This window comes from Athene noctua, chromosome 9 (assembly GCF_965140245.1).
Source record: "Athene noctua chromosome 9, bAthNoc1.hap1.1, whole genome shotgun sequence".
Classification (NCBI taxonomy): domain Eukaryota; kingdom Metazoa; phylum Chordata; class Aves; order Strigiformes; family Strigidae; genus Athene; species Athene noctua.
In genome coordinates, this window is record NC_134045.1 from 17,529,041 (window position 1) to 17,544,247 (window position 15,207).

At 37.9% G+C, this 15,207-nt stretch overlaps 1 protein-coding gene across 2 annotated transcripts in view; it reads right to left on the minus strand.

Moving 5' to 3' along the window:
* Positions 1–15,207, minus strand: part of BEAN1 (brain expressed associated with NEDD4 1) — a 64,991-nt gene that overhangs the window by 13,304 nt on the left and 36,480 nt on the right. For both annotated transcript variants that reach the window (XM_074913576.1, XM_074913575.1), the window contains 2 exons: positions 6,941–7,150; positions 4,218–4,359 (listed from right to left, as the gene is read on the minus strand). In XM_074913576.1, the coding sequence (XP_074769677.1) occupies positions 4,218–4,359; positions 6,941–7,150 (352 nt within the window). The remainder of the gene's footprint in view (positions 1–4,217; positions 4,360–6,940; positions 7,151–15,207) is intronic.

Sequence of the window (15,207 nt, forward strand, 5' to 3'; positions counted from 1 at the left end):
CTTGGTCCTTGATAGGTACTGTACTTCAAGCAGTTTAAAACATAAGCTCATGTTTACTTTTAAACAGCTTTCTTATTACATACATATAAAGAGATAATTAGGAAAGCTCACAATGAGTGTGTGTGTTACGATGAACTCTGGGCACAGTGAACATGAGCACGAGGTTGTAATTTCTATCTATAAAGGTATTATCCACACAGTGTCAACAGCTTGTGTTTGGGATATGTAAAATGATAACTACAGCCATCTTGATCAAACTCCCGAAGACTTTTTTGATTAAAGGTCTGCTGCCTACCATATAATTCCAAATAATACTTTTGATTTTTTTCTTTGATTCTTTTTGGAAGTTAAAGATACTAAAAACCGAGTTAGATGATTATAGTCATACCCTCACAGTGAATGTTGAACAAGTAGGAAAATACTGGATTTACAGGCTTTCCAGTATTTTTTTCAGTCATATTTACTATGATGATAGTTAAGCTGTGGCAGGGAGATTGTTCTATATTTTGTCCTCGTTGAATTTGTTCAAGTTTCCTAATTTGGAGGGAGAAGAATTCTGTGTTTTAGAATTTTTGCTAGATTACCTGGATCATCTTTCTCAGATGACTGACGTTTTTTAGAAACAAATACTTTGTCATCTCTGGTAACACAGACTATGAAACATTAAGTTAACTTCCAGCACTGCTACTAGTATCTGTGCATGTTAGAAACAGGCTCCAAAATATAAACCCCCAATATCTTGAAAATGCTTAGTTCATACTCACTGTATTTTGTTTTTATATTTCCCTTCCACACCTCATGTAAAATCAATCTGACAGATGCTAACACAGATCTGAGACTCATTAGAAAGTCATTAATTATCCTGAAGGGATGTTTATGGATGGGAGCACTGTATATTTTGGGCTGTCAAGACAAATTGACCCAACAGCTTCTCTATAACTGCCCTGCAACTATGGCAGGCTAATGTCAAAACTCAGTGCATCTAAATCTAACATAAAATCCAATGTAAGAAGGTGGTTAGTGGAAGTGTCTATAGTGATAATCAAATTGAGCCTCAAATGAAATTTGTGATTTAGATATCAAAGCAATTAAATTATTAACATCCCAAGGCATTTTTTCATAAATTGATTTCCCCATTAAAGTTTTTATATAAATAGTATTTTGTATTGGACTTTCAACTGGATAGTTGAGAGCGGGCAGCCCTGAACAGTTAGCTCTCCCTCAGCCATAGGAATGGGTACGCTTAACTCTCTTTGTTTCATCAGCCTTCCCCTAAAATTCCTTTTCCACTCATTTCATGGTTTAAAGCCCAACTGTAAGATCTAATGAAAACATTCTAGACTGATTATAATCACCCTCTTGGCCAAATATCGTTTCAGAAAGTATGGTTTTAGCAAAACTGATATGTTCAAGAATCCTCAGCTCTGCAGCACCCAGTATGCAGTGACCTAATGCTGGTGCCTCTTGCAGGCTGTGTTACAACAATGTGGTTCATTGAAGCTAATGCCTTGGTGTCTGCTTGTGGCAGTAGGACACGATTAGCTTTCACTCGCTGGATTCTTCCACTTCAAATATATGTTCAGAGGTATTTGCCAATGCAGTAGCTTTCCTTGTTGCTGTTCATTTCTGTTCTGTTTATGCTGCAGTTGCGTTATTATCTTTTGGGCATGCTAGTTTAACTTTAAATTATATCTTGCACTGCATAAAGTATAAGGAGGAATTGCATTACTTTAACCAGTGCTACATTTCAGTAAACCTACTCTTCAAAACATTATCATATGTAACAAGATTGATCCCAGTGAGTTAATATTTTAAATGCACAAGGTCAAGCATGTCTTGTTTATGCTTTAAGGCCATGTATGACAGACAGCTTTTTCTGCTGTTAGCACCCATCAGTCCAAATAATCTCCATGCTCTACTAATTGGAAAAAATACAGGTTAGTGTTATGCCATGGAGGAGAGTGTAAAGATAGCTATACAGAAATTTTTCAGGCTCTTACATAACACAGTGTATTCATACAATGCTTCTCAACCAGTTCTTTTCTGAACAGAAAGTTACAATGGACTATATAATGTATTAATAGTAAGTTTAAATGTCTCTCTACGTAGCTTTGCTTTCAGCCATCTGCTAAGCTCTACTTTTTCCTGAAGTTTTCTCCAAGTTGTGTTGCTAAGATATAAAGCTTAATAAGATTTTGATGATTTGCCAAAGCTACTTTTTCTAAAATATTTAACTGTGGTAGCAGTGAGAAAGAAGCAAAACCATTAACAATAATCTTTACTTTTGATCTGTGATGCAGAACTCTAATCATTGGGATGAGCAGTGTATGCAGTCAGATCATGGGCCCCTCAGGGATGCAGTCCACTCATCCCAGAAGGGAATCTTGAGGAGGCAGTGGTTGGACACCTTTATGTCTCTCTGATCCTAGGACTGACATCTCAGAATAGTTTCTTAAAACAATGTAGGACACAAGATAGTTAACCTGTGCCAGGCTTATTACAGAAGTAGCTTGAGAGGGTTTTTTGTTTGTTTGTTTTTGTTTTTTAACAGGAAAGCACAGATCATCTAGTGCTATCCTGTATCACTCGTGTCTCTCCTTCCAAACAGGTAACTCTACAGGGGTGGAAAATCCTTCTTTGGGCTTGTTTCAAATGGGAAATGGAAGCAACCTTTGGTATAATCTTAGGAGACCTGTCTGCTACAGAAATATGTTCTCAGAGATTATTCACAGGAGTCTGAGCTTGTTCTCAGAAATCTGGCCAACTGCTCACTCAAGCTGTTGCTTGGGTGTCAGCTGGCTGGTTTTTATTAGTAAAGACTCGTGGGTGTGGGTCCAAAAACCAGTCTAAATTTTTAAGTGGATTTATATGAAGTTCTACAAATTTAGATGCCAGGCTGAGAATAATTTTTCACATGTGAGCTCTCTGCTAAAATATTTACACCATCTCTAAAAGCCCATTTATTATATAGTATGACTTTGTAATCCATAAAGGGTTGCTTGTAGAACATGCATAGAATAAAAAAGCAAAGATTTATATTTTGTATGTTCGTACTACTGACATGCTCTATATTGCGTATGTATACAAGCAGTCAGAAAAGGGCTGGTCTGATACTGGTTTAACTCAAACCAGAGTCTGCTTAAAAGGATGAAAAGGAAAAAAAAAAAAAAAAATGAGGGCATGGCTGTTCAACCATTATTTGCTGTTTGTAAGATACAGCACTACAGAAAGCCTGAAGTGATGTTCTCTTAAAACAATTTCTGTTGGTTCATTGGAGGGAGTAACTGAATTCCTTCATTTGTTAACCTCAAGGTGCGTGAGGCACACAGAGGAGATAGAGATGGCCTGAAGTGCAACTCTTGTCACTTGTGATGGCTGTTCTTGTATCCTGTGAATGCAGGCACACAAATGTGGAAGGAGCTGCCATATAATTTCTGGAATAACTGTCTTTGGAAAGAGCCTCTTTTAGTGATGTTACCTCCCCAGGCAGTTTGAAGGATGCTGATACCTCTCCTGATATTTGGAGGATGCTCTTCTCCAAAGTTGCTACTACAATCCAGGCAACTATGGATCTCCAGATCAGGTTTGGGTTAAACAGCTAAAATGGTAGTTGTCCTCCTTCACAGATGTAAGATGAACAATCCCAAATTTTCTCCCTATCCTAAATTAAGAGGTTAAGTACAATTACTAGGTGTGTCAGAAAGGTATGTTTTCTTCAGTTCTGCTATCTGATAGAATACCAGGGTTAAGAAAGCTGATAAGTGAGCCTTGCTGAAAAATATGGAAACGTTTAAAGGTTTCTTGTGCTTCTTCCTTCTACCCCCTGCTTCGTTTTTTTCTGTTTAGTCTGATCTGAACAGTGTCAAGGGCATTAATAAATGTAACCTGAAAGTTCTTGAAAAAAGTGTATGTTTTTCTCCTGGAAGTGAAACTTTGACTTCTTTCAAAAGTAATTTTATGCCTGGGTTTCATTATATGCCATCAATATAACAAATTTTAATGTGAATATTAGTAAATAAGAATTGGCTGTATGCATGTGTTTCTTTAACAAAGAGATATTCCTCTAAGGAAAACCTGGAGTTAAACTAAACAAAGTCTGTCTGCATTTAGAGTTTGTGTGACCTGCATTTTTGTACTGGGTATAGGTCTAGCAGTTTTCTTTAACAGGCTTTGCAAGTGCAAGACTATAACACTCAGAATCTTACAAAAGAGCTTACCGTGGTGGTGAATCGGGATACATGACGTTGACCTGAGAAAGTGTATCCAGATAGGAACCAAAATCAAAAGCTGGGGGAAACTCCTCCATGCAGGTGGATCTCAGCTCTCCAAAAGAGCCACCATAAGAGAAGCCATCTGGAGCTGGAAAACAGGCAATTAATACTTGCTGTTCTTTTCCTCCATGATTTTCTGAGACAATATCACTGTTTATAGCACTGCCATAAATCAGAAAATAAAACCTGAGGCAGAGGAATTACTGGTATTCTGGAATAATCAGGTTTCACAGGACATTCTGTTCCTTTAAGAGCAAGTTAGCATCATCTCTAGATGAACCGTGGCATTTCAGGCTATGGCACAGGGACTGTATATTTAATGATGCCCTACAGGATGCAACTGTCTACAGATTCTCTTGTGGCACAGAGGTTGAAAAGGAGTGTTGGTTCTGCTGCATGCAGCTTCAAACATTAGCAGGATTGCTGAAGTTCCCAGGAGTTGCATACATTGAAATCCTGCCAATTCTGTGAAGGTTTTTAAAAGGAGGCTTAGGTGTTTGATTGTAGGTGTCTTGAGAAAATGCAGTTCTCAATAAATACACACACAAAAAGGGGAAAACCTGGAAAATAGAGAATATCATCCTGCTGCCTGTTCCAGGGCTTGCTTAATGCCTTCATTCAAGAGCTTCATAGCTCCAGAAATACCAAGAAGTTAGTGCTGTTTTCTGTCTTTTAGGATAGTCAGCTAATGCTCAGCATTCTGGGGTAGATTTCCCTAAGACTGTCCTGAACTGTGGAAATGCAACAATCTCTACTCCCCTGCAGTTGTCTTTCAAATAAAGTGATCCCTCCTTTTCACTTGATGCATTAAAATAATACCTGGAGAGAAGGGTCAGATTCTAAAGTGAGACTGAAGTAGGGTCCCTCTCAATAGAGGGTAAAGGGCAGGACTCACTTGAGTTGCCTGTTCCTCCTGGCAATTTTCACCTCTGCCGGTGTCTTTGTGAGGATTTTACCAGGACTAATCCAGTCCATCACGCACTGTGCTTTCCTTTTGCTTAGTAAGTGAAGGAAGCCAACTTCACAGTGACTCCCGCTGCTCCCACGCTGCCCAGTGGAAGCATGCTGAGATACTAGGATGGCATGTGCTAATGTAAAATTTTCACTTGAGTAGACTGGCACAGTTTAGTTTAAGATTATTCTTTTGAATTTCTCTGAAAATATCACCATGCGTTTTGTTGGTTTTTGGTGTTGTTTTTTTTTTTTCCATTTTTCTAGCATTGTTATTTCTAACAAGCAGCTTGACAATTGTCCTTTATGTTTTCACCTGGCTTCAGGGTTTTTAAAGGAGCTGAAATTAACATAGCAGTAGGTTTAAATGTAGTGATTGAATCTTAATGGTCAGTATTTTATCGTGCCAAAATATTTCCATTCCTGGGTAAAACAGTGACTCTAAGTTGGGTTTAACCATTTAATCCTAACTTTAGCTGCTGAAAAGTAGAAAAAATAGATGTTACAATAATAGGAGACAGTAGTTTTCTGGATTTTTTTTTTTCCTTTTTCCCTCTGTACGTTACCATGGGAGTTTGCATTTCACTTCTTTTTAGAGTCTAAAATTTATTCCCAAAACACAGACATTATTCACTTATCTGGATAAACGTTTCTGGAAAAGCCCAAAATAATTGTTCCTGGCTTCAGGTGGACAAACTATCCTAGAAAATGTGTTTCTTTCAGACAACGAAAATTCCTGGTCCAAATAATTCAAGTGCAATTGACTTCACTGGATACTTCATGCACCTCAGTGAAATCAAGATTTGAGCCAATGCATTTTTATATGGCTCCTATTATTATCTTTTCTATATAAAGAAGAAACCTCAGCAATATGCAAAGAACTGTATTCTCATAAGAAACTGCAGATATAGGAGCCTAACCACAGATGACATAATTGTTGATGCCCACTCAATTCATTAATCCGTTTATCATTGAAAGTTTTACTAACTGAAGACTTACAAAATAACTTTCTGTAACTGTTTTTTTCCTTAAATACAGGAATAATCAGATTCTGTCATTTTCTTGACAAAGTAGCTTTTACTTCTGGTCAGGAAACCCAAAACTGGCCAAAAATATAATTCCCAAAAATCCTTTTAAAGTATGGGGGGTTTTGTTGGAGGGTAGGGGGATAGGAATTGGCATTTTTTGGATAGCAAACCAGTCTCTTTAATGATGATGACAGTTATAATGACATTTTGATGCCCTCTTGTTCTGTTTATATCCAGTTATTAACTTTTGTGATCAGAAAAGAAGTAATTGCCCAATCATGGTTGTAGGTTGGTGCACACTACAGAAGTGAAAACATTCCTGGCTTTCCAACAAATAGAAATTACTTTATATGCTACACCAAGGCTGTAATGGGATATGAAAATAAGCTATCAGGAGTCTAGCGATGGAGAAGAAATCTTAGACCGTATCAAGGGAAAATAAGCTGTTTAAGAAATGCTGTCAGCTTTGGCCTTGTTTATGTTAACCATTAACTATGGGGCTCATAATATGTGAATTCAGCACCAGTACAAAGATGTTATTAAATTGCAAAGCTGCCTGTGACCTACTTATCCTATTTTTTAATTTTTATTTTTTTTATCCCTTGCACAGCAGCCAGATGCTTTATGTTGCCCATAGCACCAGATTATTAATAAAGTTAAGCAGTATCTTGCTGTGACTAGCTATCTTACCGTAAACAGCATCTCTCCTCAGATGTGGGTGTCTTAACCGTCCGTCCTTTCGCAGACTGCCAACAATGATTGTAACACAGGATAGAAATAGCACAAGTCCGATCACTACTCCAGCCACCAGAAGGGGTGAAACAAGTAAACTGGTATCATTTCCATTTTCACTGTAGCTGGGGAATTCACTGGTTGGACTGCTCTGGTTCAAATGAACTTCTGTATGGCACAGAGAAAAAAAACATGTCAGCTGTGAAAAAAGACATTCACAAAGTGTGGTTATACAGATGCCAAAATGAAGGGCTTTCAAAGCCCTAAGAGACAGCCTGAGACAGATCTGTTTTGTGAATTCACGCTCGTATGGACAACCTATTTATTAGACTAATTTCTGGAGCTGCTAGTAACTGACTCTGGGGGAGTCACTCAGCAGTCGTTTCCCTGTTATTGGGGAGTATCCTGCTGGAGTCAGTGATGTGTGTTGTGTAATTTTGATTGCTTATTCCTGGAAAGATTCTTTGTATCATGAATTGATTGATGCTGAAAGAACTTCAGTGCACAATGAGGAATGTGAAAACTCAAAAATCTGGACTTTAAGCAGAACAGAGGAATTGTGTGTTGTTACTAGGTGTGAAAAGACTCCAAGGTTTTGCAGAGAATGTTTTGGGCAAGAGTGAAACAGGAGAATGCTTCTGTAGCACAGGGCATGCTCTAGTTTGTGGGGTGAGTCAGCATCCCAGCAAACTGTTTTGGAGCAGAGGAGGGAAGAGATATTCAGAGTAAGATTCTTAGTGAGGCACTGGATTTTCATCCAAGACAAGGCTTTTTATTAGGCAGAAGCTTGGGCCATTAATGTGGCAGTCCTCTTGGCCTTAACGTCTAATAAATTGTTGAAATAGAAAACCATCACAATGAGCACTTAAAATTTGCTAATTAAAAACTTGAAAGTAAATAATTTATTGCCCTTTGGGCTCCTCCGTGTGTTTAAACAGTAACCCAAGGATGGTGCCAGGCTTTCCTGGTGTTCAAACAGGCTACATATTGGGTAGATAGCTTAGGTTTGGTGTGGTCGTTGTCATTTCATCCTCCCTAGTTTGGCCTGATACTGTGTAAGGAAGGAGCTGTGTGGGCAGGCAGACCTCACCTTAAAACAGTGTGGAAGTATTGTATTGCAGGAGGTACACCCTGTGCTTCACCAGGTGACTGCAGACTGAGCTGAGCTCTATCTGACTTGTGTGCCTTTGTTCCAGCCAAGCAGTTCTACACTGGAACATTGCTACTCTTCCTTCCACCCCATTTTGATTTTTTGATTGAAATCCACTCATGTTGTATGTGGCAAAAACTGTAACTGCTTTCCTCTGTTAGAATAAAATCTCTAGGTGTACTATTTAAGTTCAATAATAAATCAGCTTAAGGGAGAAAAATGGAAAATGCAAGAATATCCCAAACTATGAAAAGTCAGAATAACTCTAGTAATTTATTCCCAAGTCAAATATCCTTTTGAGACAAGCTAATGAGAGTATCAAAAGTTACAGTGAGTTTCCTCTAGAGAATCCACTGGTGACATATGATTATACATGTGAATTAATTCCCATAGATGTATTTATGGGGGACTGTACTGCTAAGGGAGGGGAGCTAAATGTTAGAAATGATGGGAAAAAGGATTCAGGATTTCAGCAGATAGAATTTCTGCTGAAGTAAAAGGCTCTGTATGTTTATTTGTGGACAAAAGTTTGGGCATACAGTAAAGGTAACCAAATTTGGGCCTAGGTCTTGAAAACAAGTTGCAGTAAGCACTCATTTTCCTATCCTTAATCTACAGTTTATAAAAAAAAAAAACACAAACAAACACACTCCCCCAAATTAAAAATAAATATCCCATTAGCTGCTGAGGATCAGACTATGTACCGAGTAAACCAGAATTTTATTGATGCAAGAAATTACTGGAGATGCATATATACCAAGATTAGCTTTCAAATATGGCATGGATATATTTTAATATCTGGCTATATGCCAGCTGAACAGATAAATTGTTTCCTACAGAAACTTAAGGCTAACAAAATTTTGCTCTTTTGCATGTTCTGTAAAGTGAACATGTGCTTTTGGAAGTGCAAGGACTTTTTACATGGATACATGTTAGCAGATAGTTTTCAGCTGTGTCTTCCCCGCTCTTTTCCGTTGGGATATACCACTTTGTGCCTTGCAGTCACAATAAGCTTAAAAAGAAGATGATGGCTTCAAGCCAATGTATATTATCATTGGCTAACGCTTGACATTGAAAGAACTGACTAGAAATATAAAAAAACCTGGGGAATTAGCATGTAGTAGGGTTTTTGTTAATTTTTTAGAAGCACTTGACTGTTGGCTGAGAATCTTTATGAGCAATTAAGACAGACAGCCAAGAAATGTGCTGAGCTTTTACAAAGCGTTTTATGCCAAAAGAGAAAACTGAATTTTCTGAAAATTAAACTGATTCTGCAGCATTAAATCAAAAAGGCTATGGAAAAGTGTCCTACTTAATACTCTTAGTGCAAAGAGTTGTTGGGTATGGGGTATTTTTGAGGGGTAGATTTTGCTAATTTTATGGCCCTTGCACTAGAACTAAACTTCCTCAAAGTTTACAAAATTCTAATTGTGTTTCTCATTTGTACAGTTATTTTAAAATATCTCTGTTGGTAGTATGTCCAACAAATGTGTACTCCCAGAGCCTTGCTTTCCAGAGCCTTGTTTATCCAGATTTTTGCAAATTCTGACTTTGAAAGATGGAACTATCACAGCAGTGCCAATTAGTTTAAATCACAGTTGCAGGGAATTGACACCTGAATTGAAAGTACTGGTGGGTAATTTATTGGTAATTTTGACTGACTTGCAAAGAGATAAGAGGAAAGAATCAACTTTGCCCTTGTGATGAGAACATGAACCTGGGGTGTGAGGTTGCTTGATGTACTATTAGTCTTGTGGTCTTCAAACTGAAGCCAGGTACTACTGAAATGAGTTGGTGATAAACTTCCTGTCAAGTTCAGTGGGAAAGAAAAGAGGCTGCAGTGAGTGCTTTCTGATCTTGTGAAACTTGGACAACTTCTAAATGATCATTTTAACAAGAAGGGTCTGTCTAAAGAAGAGAAGAGTAGACTAGTTTTCTTCTTTTTTTTTTTTTCCCCAGTTGTGTGTGGAAGCCAGCTGGTGTTGGTAACACATTGATTATTTTGGAGATTCCTGTGGTGCCACTCAGTGTGAACACTAATATTTGGTCCTATTTTGCTTTATAGGAATTTAACAGGTTAGCAGTGACTTCAAACAGCAAGTACTCTCTCTTATACTCCCCACTTGTACTTGAGGTGTTATTTTTTATTTCAAGACTGCCCATTTATCTAGCATGTTCCCAGGGCTTGCTTAGCTGTTCCAAATCTTGCCTATTTTATCTCTTGTTTCTCACCATCATGAATCTTTCTCTTTTTTTATGCTCTTAATCTAATTAAACCCAGTCTCTGGTAAAGACATGATATATTGCAATATTGCTCTTATTAGAAGGAATGAATAACTCCCCTTAGCCTAGCTTCTAAAACAATACACAGTTGATAAATTTCTCTTATGGTATTATTTTCAGTTTGACACTGTGAGTCTAGTCCTCCAGACTTTCCAGACTGACTTACTACTGTGGGAATTGCTCAGGTGACTAAAAACTACAGAATGAGATGCTATGTTAATATAAATTCTTTGGTTTTGAATTTTTTGGGGGCAAAAGATACTTACATTACTTTTGGCAAAGGAATGTCTTACAAATTTTTCTCCTCTTATCCAAATACATCTCCTTTTGAGAAGCTGTATATGTCTGTATATAAATGTGGTATGTTTTTCACTCAGAAGTATCTGTAAATCTATATAATATATAAATTTAACATAACAAATATAACAGCAATAGCAGAGTGCTAACTTCTTTTTTGAGGCAAGTTGTATTTTTTCCATGAAACTATGAATTGTAAACAATATGTGCATAAACATTAATACTTTATATCTTACCATCTAAATATGAATTTTATTGGATGCACAAACCGTTGCTTTTATCCAGTGATGAGAGATGTGTAAGTAACCAGACACAGCACAAACGGAACATGCTGCCTGTTGCAGCCGTGAATACAATGCAAGGGGCACATGTGGCTGAGTGAACACTTAATTTAGGATGAGAGTACTAGTGGAAAATTGCCTATGCTATCCATTCAGTGTTAGACAGTAAATTATCAACCTGCAAAATCCCTTAAATATCACATTCTATTATTTTACCCAGTGGTCCTGCATCACAACAGACAAACTTGTAAAGTAACTCCATGTAACTGAAGGAGGTGTAGTACGACTTGACTGTTTTGGTGCATCTCATGCTTTCTCTTCAATAACTTGTCTCTGAAGGGACACTTCTTATCCCTTTCTAACTTGGCAGTAAGTAATGTTGAAGTTTCAGTTGGGTCAGATCCTGTCAGAGTGAAATGTCTTGGTGTGCAGATCTGCCATGGAAACTTGGTTCATCCAAGATATAGCCCTTTATTTGAGGTGGCTTCTCTCTTCTTCACTGGCTTTTACCTGCTTATGTCCCAGATGAGACAGAAGGGAAGCACACATATAAATGAAAATCACTTCTCTCCATACTGAAATAATTATGGGTTTTTTTTCTGAAGGCACATCAGCTCTAGTGAAGCCACACTGGTCTCCGTAATTGATAGGGTTTTCTTTGTTCCCTTTACAGATCAGAGATGATTTAAAGTTGGATCTTATTAAGATAACCAAAGCTCTTCCCCTAGTTTAAAATCTATTATCTTAATAAAGATGATAGATGATTCATGTTATCACTGGTGAAGAGGATGAGACGTGGAGTGGTTTTGTTTCCCAACAATGAAATGCATGTGAACAGCTCATGAAGAAGTGCTGATGTGTTGTACTGGAAGGATTTTGTGTGCAGAATCATACACCTCTACATCCCTGCCAGCCTCAGTTAAGCCTTGCCTGAGGACAGAATGGTCTTAGTGATTACTTGCTGAACTGGAGCCGAAGCACACTGACAGAACAATGTTGTATACATGTACTCCCCAGGTCTGTACAAGTTGGTTTGGGTTGATGATCTAGCACCTCCTATTACCTTTAAATATGCTATATTAACTATGGGTACAGGACTGGAAATGAGTAGGAGGAAGCTCAGTATAGAATAGTGCATAGTAAGCTTTGATTTTTAAATAATCACAACAAAGTGTCTCAAACAGTGAAGCAACTGAAAGCATGTTTCTGATATCCTTATTTTTGTAATTCCTGGTTGGGACAGCATTGGAATATGCCCTCTTTATGAAGGGGAGGAGACTGACAGATGGCAAGAAGGAGTGGAGAGGTCCCAGTGAGGCACATAGATAAGCTAAATTTGTGGAACTGATGAAGATTTTGTTGATTCTACCTTTATGAATGGTTCCTGTTCAAAGATGATTTAGTTTGGCCAAGAGTGACTAATTAGATTCTACACTTGCTGTTGTACTGTGAAAAAGCCTCTGTCTGTAGCAGCTATCAGGCTGCTATCACACTGCTTATTTCTGTAGCTGCCAGGCAGGAGTTCACAAAATGAGTAAGGCAGGTGCATTAGAAAAACAAGCTGAAAAAGGTTTTGGATCACAGGAGCCAGCTTTATACGGAGCACCGCTGTAGCAAGGGAGAGAAGGATATTATTCAAGTCATTGAATGCAAAGGCCTAATAGGAGCTAAATCTTTAAAAAAATTTAAAAAAAAAAAAAGAAGGAAAAAAGAAAAAAAGAAGTCTCTGTTGTATTCAAAGCTATTCCGTCTGGATCTTGAAGAAGGTTGGAATCTCTCACTTAAACTAGACAAATGCCAGGATGTCATCTGCTTATGGGCCTTACCTTAGTTATCCTTTGTATACATCGGGGGTGACTGCCGATCGAAATCTGGCCTGTATTTGATTTACATTTATACTTTGTTCAGACTCTTATTTCGGTGCAAACAACTTGCCAGTTTTAAATGGAATGGCAATTTAACAAGTTTTGGGTTTATTTTTTTTAACATTTCCAATCTCTAGGTATAGTGAAAGCAATAAAAAAAATAATTCAGTAATTCCGTAAAAGGGAAGGCTCATGAGAATAGCTCAGCTCTGTCAGACATGATATTGAAATCATCACATTTTCCATCGAACACTTTGGATGGATCTGTGTGTTCTTCTGACTCCCTGGTTAAAAGTCCCACTTAATGATGAAAGTGGAACCGAATACCCCACACACCCCCCCCTAAAAAAGAGGAAAATATGGTGTTTTTTACTAATTCTGACCAGTTTGGATAGGGAGGAAACTATGTATGTTCTCCTCAAATAACTTCTTGCAGTCTACTTTTTGTCTTCTCACAAGACGACCTTCTGTGCCTCTGGTGAAAGATTGATTTTGGCACACCTGCTGTTGAGTGCTCCATCATGTAACATCTACGGCAGCTGTGATGGCAACTTATTAAGGTATGAATAACTAGGGACCCAGTAAGACTTAGAAACTGAGTAAGTACAGAGAGTTTGTAGCTGTCATTAAAGGTATGGAGGATGGAAAACTGGTCTGAAGAAAGGGGTTTGTAGGTGTGGCTACAGCAATGGCTTGTGTCAAGTGTAGTGAATTAGGTGGTGCTGCCTTAACACTGGAATGCATTGAATGTTTGGGTTCTTACCCTCTAAAGCAGCTGTACAGTAGCACAGACTGTATGCTACAATGCAATCTCGCATCTGTGTGTTTCTAACACCAAAAGAATAAAACCACTCAACTCACCAGTTATACCCATTCAGCTACGGGAACACCGTGCATCAGATTCTTCCTATATTCTAGAGATGTACAGGAAGCAGGTAAGAACTGCTACCTTAGTATGTTTTATGTTTAAATAGTGTTTAAGAGGAACTGATGATGATGCTAAGAACAGGCAAGGCTATTGGTCCTTTTGCATTTATCTTATTATCTTGTAGTGAAGTTGAGCAAATGAGTGGAAGACTTGAATAATCTGGGAAATGTCCTCTCTATACATCAGTTTTACAAGAGCCATAGAAACAGTATAGGGAAAGGAATTTTCAGTTCAGGAGGCCCAGGAGCATATATAATTCTCTCACACTGCTTGCCTCTGCTACCTACAGCCTAGGGGCCAATCATATGTTGTCCTCCTGTTCTGTATGCTTTTCTGATTTGCACACATAAAATTAAGCTGGCTCTTAAGCTACAATTGATATTCAATAATAACTGTATAGGGATTGCTTCAAACTTTTACCTTAATGTGGTAATTGTAAAGGGCATCACATGGTGTACGTAATCCTAGATTAAAGACCAGTTGATCTAGTTTAGCTCATGTATATTGCAGCTCAAACATTCATCCATGTACTGCTTATGAGAGTCCATTAACTTGTGCTTGATGGGAAATTATCTTCTGGAATGGTACTTAGTAGTTTGTTGACAAAGTCGGTGAATAAATAAATTTTTGCTGTCAGCTGCTGCAACTGTGACATTTAAACAGTTCCTCAAACCAGATGATATTCATTACTGTTTTTAAATTTGAGGTTAAAATCTTTCTATACAAATGGTCAACTAGTCTTGCCTGATTACTGCTGCTGTGGGAGACACTTCAGCATAATCCATACCCATATGAATGCCATTAACTAGGCAGACCCATAAATTTAGACTAAGTTTCTCCGCAGCTCACATTGCCTCTTTGATCTTTCTCACTGCATGTTTATGTTCTAATCATAATTAAATTTTTTCACTGATTAATAGTAAAAAATCAAAACCTTAATCAGACATGAGACTGTGTGATAGGGACATTTCAGTTTTATCTGATGCACTCAGCTTAACGTGAATTTGGAGCATACTTACAGGTACAAAAGCTGCCCATGACCTTGAGAAGCTCATCCAAGGCAGAAAGGGTGGCCTTTCCTCTGAGATATCTAACTCTGCCTTTTTATCATGTCTGCTGGCTATCAGATAATGACTTTTCTCTTCTTGCATTGACATCCTTATTATTGAGCCAGAATGAATAAGATTGGATCACCAGCAGCCTGCAAATTGAGACTGTCAGAAGCAAAGAGAATGTGGCTGCATAAGGGCTCAGAAAATAAATCTTTTCAGATGCTGTGGCTTTAGGGTATTATGTTGATGTCACAGCAGCATGTATAGGTGCTGTTTCAAATTAACAGCAAAAATCTTCCAATTTTCAGATCCACAGTCTATTTTATCAACATGATAAATACCACTGCAGTGAAACAAATCACCCTGGAA